This window comes from Epinephelus fuscoguttatus, linkage group LG15, assembly GCF_011397635.1.
Source record: "Epinephelus fuscoguttatus linkage group LG15, E.fuscoguttatus.final_Chr_v1".
Classification (NCBI taxonomy): domain Eukaryota; kingdom Metazoa; phylum Chordata; class Actinopteri; order Perciformes; family Serranidae; genus Epinephelus; species Epinephelus fuscoguttatus.
In genome coordinates this window covers 12,776,607-12,789,528 of record NC_064766.1, presented here as the reverse complement: position 1 = coordinate 12,789,528, position 12,922 = coordinate 12,776,607, and the positions used below count along the sequence as shown (strand labels likewise).

At 39.4% G+C, this 12,922-nt stretch overlaps 1 protein-coding gene across 1 annotated transcript in view; it reads right to left on the bottom strand.

Moving 5' to 3' along the window:
* Window positions 1–12,922, bottom strand: part of LOC125901829 (neuropilin-1a-like) — a 98,509-nt gene that overhangs the window by 43,656 nt on the left and 41,931 nt on the right. Inside the window, exons 5-6 of the mRNA XM_049597768.1 lie at window positions 9,356–9,526; window positions 3,215–3,381 (exon numbers count right to left, since the gene is read on the bottom strand). Coding sequence (XP_049453725.1) covers window positions 3,215–3,381; window positions 9,356–9,526 — 338 coding nt within the window. The remainder of the gene's footprint in view (window positions 1–3,214; window positions 3,382–9,355; window positions 9,527–12,922) is intronic.

Here is a 12,922-nt window from a genome sequence, read left to right as displayed (position 1 = left end):
CCAACAGCAGGTAGACACTTGCGCAATGTTGCTGAGATGGCACATCCATGCTCAGCAAACTCTACCAGGTGTTTTACCTCTTCATTGTTTTCTATATCATGAGAAATGGGCCTGTAATTTGTGTAGTTACTTTAATTAAAAGTGTCTGAAGTATTGGTGGGTTTTTATTTCAGGTCTCAAACAACAAACTTAAGGGAATTTGAAGGCACTTGTACTGTAATTGCACAGAACCTGTCAATGAGGCATGTAAACTACTGCTTATGCTATGGTTATGAACAATATTTGCTTCCAGCAAACTGCCAGTACGGGCATTAAAAAGTTTGTGTTTTGCAAGGAAAAATGGATGGGATTAAGCCAAAAGGAAAAATGTTGGTAGGGATATTTTAATTTTTCCAGTAAGTTCACAGGAAATTATCAAATGCCTCATTTCCACAGCATGGTTCAGCTCGTACTGCCTCGACTCAACTCTCTTTTGGTACCAGGTGCTTTTCTTTCACTCGAATTTAACACATATACAGTTTAACAAAAAAGTGTGTGTATTACCCCCAATCCTAGTGAAACAATGAACACATCAATGATGATTGTTAAATGACAGCAGTACATACTGTTCATATGATTTCAAATCATTCAAAATTCTTAGTTGTCTAAAAACTCCATATAGAAGCTCTGCAAGCGAGCAAAGTTCTTATCTTCCCTCTCACACTATAAGCTGGTCTCTCCAAAGCTAGACAGGCTGCCAGTTCCTTTATCCACTTTCCAAGAGAACGTATGCATGTTCTTCCATTATAGTGCAATTATCCCTCTGGCTTGTAAAAGTCCAGAGTCAGTGAGCGGAGACTGCTGCAGAGTTACAGCAATGTCTTCAGGGTATACTCCCATAACACAGAGTTTGGCTCGTAAAGGACTTTTCTCTTCAGTTATAAGACTTTCAAGACATTCAGCCGCACTCTTCCAGAGTTGCTGTAGCTTTGTGCAATCCCATAAATAACAAATCAATGTACTCTTTTCCTTTCTATGCAGTTGCTTTGCTTTATTTTGTTTTTCACTGCAGCTAGCATCCCCGCAATGTAGGTGGGATTCTCAACTGAACGCCATAGCAACACTGCATGAAACTGCCGTGACATTATATTTAATGCAGCACTGTTAATTCTTGTTTAGTTTCTAAAAAAAAGTGTCTTTAAATGTGGCATCCCTTATTTCAAGAAACACTTCATTTAAGAAAATAATTTGCACCGCAAAATCAAAACACATAATAAAAACTTTTCAGAAGGCATCACTGGTAAATTATATGAATGCTACACATTTTAAGCCCATTGAATTCAACTCTCCCCATATATTAACCCACTGACCTCTATCAAAACACTGGGATCGTATCATTACACCCCAGAGGGCTCAGCTGTGGCCCGGTAGCTAAAAGAAGTCCCCAGACAGACAATAGAGAGCCACTACTACTAATCTGCCACTGAGGCCGACTTCCTGTCTACTTCCTGTTGTAACCCCCACAGGAAGGAAGCGAGGGTCTGCTCTTACTGCAAGGGGCATTGTGAGTCTTCCTCTATGAGTTCCTGTCCTGGACAATGGGACAGTGCTGGACTCCAGCCGCACCTTACGGTTCTGTCTGAGGGGAGACAATCTCACCTCAGTTAGTTTTCTTTGGTCTAAACCGTGCTTGTTATTTACAAAGCATAATTAAAAGTTAGCAGAGTGTCTCAAGTTTTGTTGGCCTGTCATCCTGTCAGGTGTGATAATTTGCCGCCAAGACAAATCCAAACAAATCAGATTCTGGTTCCTGTAATTTTAAGCTAAACGTGACAGACTGCACTCTTCTTCAGGGGTGTTCAAGAGCGCAGGAAAAGAGATATACAAACAGTCTGACTTTGTTGATGTGTGCCAAAGATTTTCGACTTATCTTGAGGACCATGTTTGCCCTCAGTTTGTTTTCCTTTTATTAGTCGAAAAGCTGGGTCATTGCTGCTTATAATTACACAAAACAGTATTCTGCTGTACAAAGTCAGAACGCTTAACCTACGTATTTGGTCCAAATTGAGTGACACTGATTTTTTGGCATCATATAAAAAGTGCAATAGATATGTATAATTTCCATGTATGTAGCTTCAAAACTGAGCCAATGAAACAAACCAAATCACAGAAACTGCAGTCTGCCACAGAAACAGCCAACCGGACAGCTAATACAAGAGAGCTGAAACGAGACAGAGAGAAAGCCACAGGCTGGTGTTTGCTAAAGCTAAATGTACTGTTTTACCTCTATAGCCCTCTCTTATTCTCTCTCTGAAGAACTGACATCATGGTAATTCAGTTTCATAACAAACATAACTAAATGAGGTCGAAGCTGAAGCTACTCATGAAGCTAAATTATTTACATGGCTAAAAGTTCACTGCCATCTCTGACTGTCTGGAACTCATGCTATTCGTTGTTTTTATTATAACACCATGCCTACTGTATACTGTGTGAAACTAAACTACCTCAATACAGAAAACAATAGTGTATATCTTCTTAAATGTTTGGAAGACAAATGCTATTAGCTACAAGCTAAAACTTCATGGCTATAACAAACATAAAAGACGAGACATAACACTACATCTGCATATCGAGAGTATGTATATAGTCGTAAACCATAATAGATGATTCTCAGTGCAGTTACAAATTGCATTATGTCCTACCTGACAAAATTAGAGAGAACTCCAGAGATCAAATACACTGACACTTAAATGCAGCTCACCAACTTGACTGTCCGCCATCTCAACCCTGTTCAATGATTAGTTTAGCAAACTGAATAAGATATCGAATATGTTAAAAGATTATAACACTGGCCTGCTCTATTTTTCACATTCAAGAGATTGCAGGCAGCTCCGTCAGATTTCACAATCAACACAAAACATGTCAACTGTGCTGGAGAGGCAGATTTCAATAAATAATGCATGTTGGCTCATTTTTTTGCCTTCTGTGTCCCTATATCGTGCAGAGAACGTGGTACAAATGAGTGAACAATATTCCGACCAGATGTGAGCAAGATCTCAGCGGTAAAGTCAGGTTCAAGCTGAGGAACACCGTTTCTCCACGAATGAGTGCATGTTGAGATCAGACTCTAAAAGTAGCACTAATGTGACATAATTTCAGTTGCAAGAATTTCAACAATTCCCCTGCAGAAAAAAAAGACCCCCACATTTTTTAACGCAACCAGACATTACTGACCTGTACCCACTCCCTGACGGTGTCATCTGAGGGCGTCCAGCCGTTCTCCTGGTAGTTGAGACGCGAGCGTTCGGGGGACCAGTTGGAGTTATACTGGGAAGAGGCGCTGATCTGCTCAGAGGAAATTTCTCCTGACTCCATACCCAGTGGCTCCATGCAAGCAAAATCTGCCAAAGACAGAAAAACTCTATTAATAAGAGTCCTAAATGTTATTTTTTAGTCACTTGAGTGAGTTATAGAAAACATGACAACTCATTTTAATCAATTGATCTCCCAAATTGGTTTCTGTCACAGCAAATTCATTACACAATTACCTAGTCAAATATTAGCAAGGAACAAGAAACCTAGTTGGATCACATTTATAACTCTGACTATCTTCAACCTCTTTGACCATTGTAAAACTAAAATGGTGGTCTGTGTGTGTCTTGAAATACCGGTAAACATGAAGTTTTTACTTCTAAACTTCGTTGCAGGGTGGAAATTAAGCTTTGAAATCCAAATTATCAACAAAAAAGGAGTTACTTATCAAATCAAAAGCATTAACACATTTGAATTATCATCAGATCATAAAGGGAAAACATTTGTCATCCGAGTTTAAAAAGTTCATTACACACATCATTAGCTGGATGAGCTGGATTTTGGTATTTTGTTGTCATTGCTAATGGCTGAATATATCATTAAACTACAGAATTGGGATTCTGACAGAAACACCTCAAGCTCAAAGACATATATCTCACTTTGCCTCTGACTCAGAAAAACAAGTGAGCATTGTGATTAGAGTGTCACCCAGACACTGTAAAGTGTCTGTCCCCGCTCCCTGCTGTGCAGTAAGTCACGATAATAAAGGAGTCATTTTAAACAGCTCCTGTGGTGGCACTTTGGAGGCTGTTTGGTGGCGCTTGCTTTTGTACAGTATCCATACATTCACACACACTCTAAAGGGTAAAGAGTCAAAACAACATAAAATATGTCCTTGTTCAAATCACTGCTTGCTGATAATCACATCAGGAATGACTTGAATCCTGATACTGCAAGTAATAATTATCTTCATAATCGATTAATTAATCTGCAAGTCTTTTTTTAATATATATATATAATTTAGGCCATGAATTATTTGATCTAAAAATGTCAAAAAGTAGTGAAAATGCCAACAACAGCTTCTCAGAGCCCAGGCAAACAGTCCAGAACCTTCAGATAAATCAATTTACAATGAAAAATAAAATAAAATAAAATAAAATAAAATAATTCACATTAGTGAAGCTGGAAGTTGAGAATGTTTTTGCTTTATAAATAAGTTTGTAGGATAATCACCAAAATTGTTGTTAATTTCACAGAAACAGAAACATGAAATAGAAATTTCACACAAACCCACACAGACACACACTGCTGCTGATGTAATGTGTAGATTCAGCTCTAATTTTGCTGATTTTCATTTTTATCACTCTCAAACTAAAGAACAATGCACTCCTCTGCATATTGGGAAATTTTACAATCCGTCGGGATCACAAAACTATTTCAACACAGCATTTGGATAAACTCAAACTAGGTTACATGTCAGTGTGTCTGTGGATACAGTGTCCACTCTGTGACAGCAGGGGAGCACAGGGAAGGAAAAGGGAGAGGGGGGACAAAAGGAAACGTGAGTATTTATGTGTGTGTGGGAGGCCTGTCTGGAGACACAAGGTCTACCAGGCTGACACAAACACACTTGCAATTCCAAGTTCCACAAATAAATTAGGGAGAAAGTTTGCTTGCAATATCACCAAAAGACTGCAGAAAGCTGTTTTTGTGCTCATCTTCACTATTTGTTAACTTGACAATTTTCAGACCCAAATCATCCAATTTACAGCTTCTCCACAGAGGAGTAGCTCCTCTCTGCAGCAAGACAATGAGACAAGTAAAACTCCACTGCAAATCAGCCAGCCGATACATCACTTCATCCCTAAATTCTCTCACTTCTCTGTTTCTCCTCTCGCCTCAGCCTCCAATCCAAAAACTTTCTCTCTTTTCTCATTTCAATTCACAAGACAACCTCCATGTCTCCCTCACAGCAGGCACAAGGGACAAACTTCAGCTCTGTCCCTCCACCTCTCCATCCAAAAAGAAAGAAAGGGCGTAAAACGATGCCCCCACCGATCCTTCAGCTAATCAAAGGCCCGGCTGGAGGCTGTTTCTGAAGGTGATGGCCGTAAATTCACCGCAGGATGTGAGAGTTTTATTCTTCAGAGGTTGTTCGCAAAGACCCGGCTGGAATGGAAGCTCTTTCTGAGAATCTCAAGAAGATGAAGGGACAGCACTGATGTAAAAATAAAGAATAAATAAAAAAAGAAAAGGTTGTTTATAGCGATGGTTCCCAACCTTTTTTGTCAGGTAGGCTACACTAACACTCGAGTCCATAAACTGAATGGATATTATAATGGCTGTTTTCACCACTAGCATTAAGCAACTCATAGCCTATGTAAGTTGGTTTGGTCAATTTTGCATTTGTAGGCCTACTACCACTGGGAGTGTCCAAATCTGGACGATCTGGAATCGGCATTTTGTACAATGGGAGGATTTGGAGACGTGTCATCCATCTTATTATACAGTTATTGGTACAATCACTGGTTGATAGCATCACAGTGGTAGTTAAATTTGGAGAAAAGACAAAGTGATTTGGTTTGGCAAGAGGCTTTAATTTAATCTGCTGAGTTTAGCTGGGGGTCTGTAGGCAAAGTTACTGAGTGTGTGTGTGTGTGTGTGTGTGTTACTTAATCTAAGATACTTAGAGCTTTGTCTAACACCAGTGCTGCTCTCAGCTATCCCAGTTAAGACTAAAGGGACAGATTTATCTCTCTCTCACACACACACACACACACACACATGCATACAGTGTGGACATATTTGATAAATGTAGACTACACTGTACATCCATGTACCTTGTCATTAACATTCACTATCGACAGCAGACACACACACATACACGCACACACACATGCATGCATGCAACCGAACAACACCCACATGTTCTGCCCAAGGCAAAAACAAACGAGAAAAGTGAAGAGACAAAAAAAAAAAAAGATAATTACTTTAACCCCTCTAGTGGAATGTCTATACACATGTGTGATTCAGAAATATTTAGTACGGCCAGTGTGTTGTGTGGGGATTGGATGATGTGGCATTGAATATACTGTACACAAATTAGATTTCATTTTTCAAAATTAAAGAGCTTTACAATGTAGGATTTAAAAAAACGCAGTGCATCAATACTTTTGTTTCAAATGGATGGATTTAGAAAAATGAAATACCAATATGAGCATTTCAGCTGGACATGTGAACTTCAATTTGTGTTTTTTGTTTTTTATTGGTTTGTCAATAACTTAATACATTTTGTCTATCATACATTTATTGTTGTAACTAAATTAAATTTTTACACATTTTAAATAAGGAAAAGAAAGAATGAAACAGCTTCACTGACCACTGTGTGCAGCTGGGACATAGGAATCTTCAGAGGAAGGATAATTCTGACCCAAACACAAATACACACACAGTCAACTGGCTTTAAGTCATTAAATATCAATTTAGAGCAGTGAAATCTGGAATTTTACAATCATTTCTCCCAAAGTGCCCGTGTTAGCCACCGTGGGACCTTACGTAAACTCACCTCTCTACACACACTCGCATTCCTAAAACAAGGGTGACTGGGGTCGAGGTTACAAGAGTGCAAGAACCATACGGGCCATATATATTAACTCTCTACAGACATTCCTACAAGGACACACAGCCAACTAATTCAGACAAAGTTCCCCTCCAGACATGTTTTAAAATACTCTGCTATGATTAATATGTTGTTTAATAGGGGTTTGTCACATTAAAAATTAAAGCAAACTCTGAAAAGGGGCTGAAAGCACCTTTACTTTTTCTCCCTCACTGAGAATTTTTGGATCTGGCCCTATGCCCTGCCCACCACCGCTGCTTGTGCTAGGTTGACCAATGAAAGGGCAGCACACAGCAAGATGGCTAGCATTACAGGTCAGATATTGTAGGAGAAAAAAGAAAAAAAGCACATCTTTGAGTGGAGGAGATCTTTAAAGAACATGTGAACACAACACATGAAAAAGGACGAGAAAAGTTTGATCTCATAATCATATCCTGATGTGTGAAATTGGCCTGATGCATTGTTCAACAGCAGAAGATAAGAATTAAAAAGTGGGTCAAACTGAATAAATATATAATCTGTTTTCATCATAACCAAATCACATTTTGAATTTAAAGTTACAGCTATGAGATTAAATAAAATTTAGATTATATAGTGTCGTCAAATTCAGACCCTGAAATAGAACATCAGATTGGCAGAGTTACTCATATCAGAATCATGTCACTCAATTAAAGGAAAAATACTGATATAAGATTAAAAAGATTACTTTCTTGCATTTATTGGACTGGCCCATGCCCGTTCTTCACCGTCCCCTTCATCTGACGGTTAATGGCCTCTTCTTTCGCGAGGACAAGGAGTTGTTTCCTGTTTATCCACCGCCAGTGGCTCACACATGCGGCGTCATCAACAGCTCCTCCCACAAGTCATCAACAGCCGTTCCTGTTGCGGAAGGGCCCCTCGGTCTGTTTAAACTAAAAGGGTTCCGCCAATATGACTACCCTACGAGGCGGAAAATTGGGCAGCTCGGATCAACTTGCCAATCCGGCTCTGTGTGTCTAAACGCTCACAGCTTGCCAGCAAACAGCCCAACATTCGCAGAAAATCTGGCAGTGTAAACGGGGCTTAAGGTTCAGGACCCCCCAAGGAAAATAATATACATGTGAGTGGTTTTGAGGTGATACAAGAAACTTTTCTAACTTTTCTTAAATCTTGGCTTTTTTTTGTAAACATTTATTTCTCCAGTACTCAAAAAATTATTGAATCAACTGTGACAAGAGGCAGTGAATAGGCATTACTTGGTCACAAACAGTGGTTTTGAGTCCGTGTGTTTAAATTTAAGCAGAACGAAGGAACTCTAAATCATTTGAATTGAATAGCTAATTGTAGCAAAAATCAGTTGATCTTTAGAAAATCAATTAGCAAATCAATTAGCATCTGTGTGTTTTGGACTGTTGGTCTGGGAAGTTATGATGCCTATTTTTCATTAATTCTTGGCATGTTACAGATAAAAGGACAGATCGAAAAAGAAGATAGATAATTGATCTTTATGACTCCCTTCATATTTTGCATTGAAATGTGCTTTAAGTGATGGGATTGCAATTGAACAGTGCTTAACTACACAAAAGTAGAGATATGAATGCGCACAAAATGCCTTGAGGACTGATTGTGATCTGATTGGCTATACCACCTTCGGAGGTGGTCATGGGCACATTGTAACCACAAGTGTAAATGCAACTGCTTTTCAACAACTAAGCGGTCGGTAATACGTGATTGTAGGCAACTGATTCAAACAGCAAGTTTGCAAACATTAGCCAGTTAGCAGGCTGAGCTGCTAGCAAGAAAGGAGCGAGAAAAGCTTCTGAGTATTCAAGACACCTGTGGATGGAATCAAGACAAGACCAAGTGTATGCTTCCGATTTGTTCTGACAAAACTAGCCTATACTAGCAAAACCTGGCAATTCATAATGTAAGCTAACCGTTTATAAAGCGACGGCTGAGCAAATTGTGGTGAACAGCTACAACCATTTGGTTATTTGAGCTGGGCAGACACATATTAATACCACATGTAAATGTAATCAGGTTAAATCCTGTCTAGACACACTTTAATGCAAGGTGTAAAGGGCGTCTAATGTGGGGTATTACGTCTTTTTCTTCCTCATAAATTACAAACCCATCTCACAGCTCATTACATGAAGGACTCATATGGTGGGGCAATAAAGTGAAAAATTCAATTTTTTTCTTTGCTGCATGCTATAAATCCCTGAGGGAGAATTTGTTATCTGCTTGCCTTCCTTCCAACATGGAGGTCAGAGGTCAAAGATCACAAACAAGCTGGCTGAGAAAGATTCAGCGTCTTGTTAAAGGAAATTTGCATTTGATTTTTTCATACTATAAAAGGCAAATGAGACACAGAAACATCCAGGAAATGATCCCTGGTCTTTGCTAATGCCAGATGACATGTCTACCCTCCACCTCAATTTCCCATTACTGCTCCAGCTGCTCACCCTCATCTTCATGTCCTGGGGGGAGGCTCCTCTCACGAATGGTGTAGTTGGCGGAGAATCCCTCTTTGGCGATGGCGTTGTCAGTGGTGATGGTCATGGACAGGATGCCGGTGTAGGAGATCACACGGCCCGGGGACGTCTGGCCACAGTACCGACCAATGTGAGGGCCCACTGAGGGAGGAAGAGGGAGTAGAGAAGAGGTAGGAAATGAGGGAGGAGAAGAGGAATATAAGGAAAGAGAACAGGGAAGATCAGAGAAGAAAGCAGGATAGTGACAGGAGAAAAAGGGAGTGAGAGATGAAGAAGTGGAGGTGAAGAAAAAGGAGAACGTCAACCTCATCACTTATCAAATGCAGAGTGCTTTTATTATTCACTTTGTCCTTTTCTGCCCTCGCTGTCCTGGGAGATGTTTCTTGGCTTTGAGCAAAAACACAGAAGCTAGAAACGTGGTTTTTAATCTGTTATATTCTATCAACGCAGAATTCAAGTTAAAAAATTTAGATTGAAAAGAGTTGATCTCCTGTCAGCTCCATTCTCCCACCTCTGGTAGGTGATGTGACACCTTAAAGACGGGAACAAAGGTGAGATGACAGGTAGCAGAAACACTCGTTTCCATGACATATTGCATTGACACTTATTTTCCCAACACTATATATAGACTGCAGGTGAACAGTGAAAGATATTGTGTTTAACGTCTATGTTGTGCCTGCTTAAATTTCCAACTTTGAGTCCATGGTGTTAAATTAAGATTTAAACTCAAGACTTCCTGCTACGGAATAACTGGTAACTAATTACAAAGATGGTATAATATGCTTTTTTGTAAAGTTCTTAGATTATCAGACCCAGTGTTGTGAGAGAAGCAAAGTGCAGTAGATAGATGCCTAAAGAAGAACCCCTAAGGGAATACTGCTATTAAAATCTAACTTAATAAATAGAAAGAATCATCTGTTTGACTTCATATTTTGTTTATATTACACGAGAAAATTCTAACTCTGAGCACACTCTTTGCTGGAAAAAAAAAAAACAAAACAAGACGACGAGACCTCCAAATATTTGCTCCCAGTTTCACAGACTGTACTATCATTACATTCGAGTCACAGAGCAAAACCTCCATTTTTCACAAAGATAAATCCCCAGCAATCTTTGAAAACCCCCAAAGGTACGTTTACTGCATACTGCATTTTTGCAGGTATTTCCAGAATCCTTAAAAAACCATCTGGATGAACACATAAGGTAATGCGTTATTGTAAGACTCCATAATTTCTCATTTCTTTGCGAGGAAATTTCCTGAAAGGACTTTGTAATTTGGTATTAATTTTAGGGAAAATATGTAGATATTTTTAAATACAGCCTCCATCTAAACCAAAACTAATTTTCATGTATTAATCATCCATAATAGTTGTGTTCTATATTAGTGGAGTCGCCTGCTTTCCTGTGGAGAAATGTCACTTTTTTTAATGCATGGTGGACCTGCTTACGACTGACTTATGTCAGCAGTTGAAATGAATTAATTGAAAGTGTACCAACTGAATTTTCATTTTCAGTAGTCATTGTCAGAAAAATTAATAAATTATAGCTCTGCACAGTAAAGCGTTGCCAAAAATGATCCATCAGCTGCACTGTAAAAAACACTTTAACTAATTTCCAATGTCTTGTTTACAACCCTAAAAATGTCCTGTGGCCTAACATGACTTCTTCCTCTTCTTAATCTTTGGTAGGTGCCATCAGCTGTATTTTGTAAGAGTTATCAATCAGAACAGCCGGTTCAGCTGGTATTAGGGCGTTAAATGGCCGTTATCAGTCGTTATAAGCCTCAAAGATATGGATTAGAAGGGGTCTGCCACTCCTACTAGTAGGCCCATTATCGGGCCATGAAATGGTCGTTTACATTTATTGTTTAGCAGCAACCTCTTGCTGCTACGATAACTATGATGGCAACAAAGAAGGAAGTCAAGTAACATAGAATGAAGCGCAAGAAAGTCTGTGTCAGCCTGAAGGTTGGAGGCGAATGTGTCAAAAAACACAGGACTTTCATCTATTAAACAGGGTTTGTGTCACATGTGAACCCAAAAGTCAGCCTTGGCATGAGGCGTCCAGTGGCATAGTGGGTAGAGCAGGCGTCCCATATAAGAAGGCAATGTCCTTCTTATCCCCTCTGTCTCCCCCTTTATGCTTAGACTATTCTTTATAATAAAGCCAAAAAATAATCTTTAAAAAAGAGTCAGCCTTGACCTATTTTAACCAGAGATGTCTTTTTTAACTGATGTACAATCACATGTTTTCAAATACGAAAGTAGAAAAAGTGAAAATGTGACTATTTCACAACATTATCTAAACTGACAATCAGGCGCCTCACTAGTGTAGCGATTAGAGTGCTTCAGGATAAGAAAGTAGCTCCGGAATCTTAGCCAAGTCCTCAATGAGGGTGCGTCTCAAGCCCGTTGTAGATGGGAGGTTCCAGACATAAAAGTGGATTCATCTAAACTGACATTCAGTGGGCTTATAATGGCGACCATTTCATAATGCTGGATATGCAGATGGATATTTAATGAACTAATAATTGCCTTTGAATCTACTAGTAGGTGTGCATCGCCCCTTCTAACCCATATCTATGAAGCTAAAAATCACAGAAACCTGCCATTTAAAGGGCTGCTAACATCCAAATCAGGTGTTCAGGAACAGGGCGGTGCAAACACAACCTCACCTGCTTCCAAGGTGCAGGGAGAAGAGAAAGAAGTCTTAAGAGATCAAAACTCCAGCAACACTCGTTGTATATAAAACATTATTGTAAGACCAATGTGTTTCCTTGATAAAGGCCACAAGCCAAAACACTTCAGTCCTACAATCAAGCCTTTCTATGTATTTCAAGTGTTGCTGGAGGTTTGACCTTTTCAGATTTATCTTTCAGGGAGAGCTGTTGAGATCTGTGACTAAAATGTAATGATAAATCATGACAAGCACAAACAGGGGCTGACATCCACTGTAACAACACGATTTTCTTACATGCAGCACACAGCGACAGACTGTCTCATGTCTTAAACACTGTGAGTGCTGACGTTGCTGCCTGCCCACAGTTTGCTGGCCATTTCATCCTGTTCTTATCTGCGAGAAACAATGCCAGGCTTGTTGTGCCTCCTGTTTCATAGAGATACTGTATCTGCAGCCTCTCGAGGACTCAAGGAGGGAACATTCAGTCTAGAGCGAACTTATACATGTTACAAAAAATATACTTTTCTAACAATTTGAGGCGAAATAAGCAAAAAGTAACAGCAGGCAATCACATTGGAATGCAGCACTTTGAGTAATCTCGTGGATTATGTTTATCAGTTACAGTTTAAAGCAGGTAGTCGACAATCTGTGACGGATTACATTTTGAATTATTTCAGCCTTATCGGAGGTGGTGTGAAATGGTTTCGCTGTACGGCTGTCTGCTGTCGATGTAATCAGCTATAAAATGGAAAAATCTTTCAAGCAATATGGCTGCCTTTACATTTATTTTGGAAAATGGTCATATCTGAAACAAACAGCAGGAAGAAGATTCAATTCCAGTGTTTCAACATAGGGAAC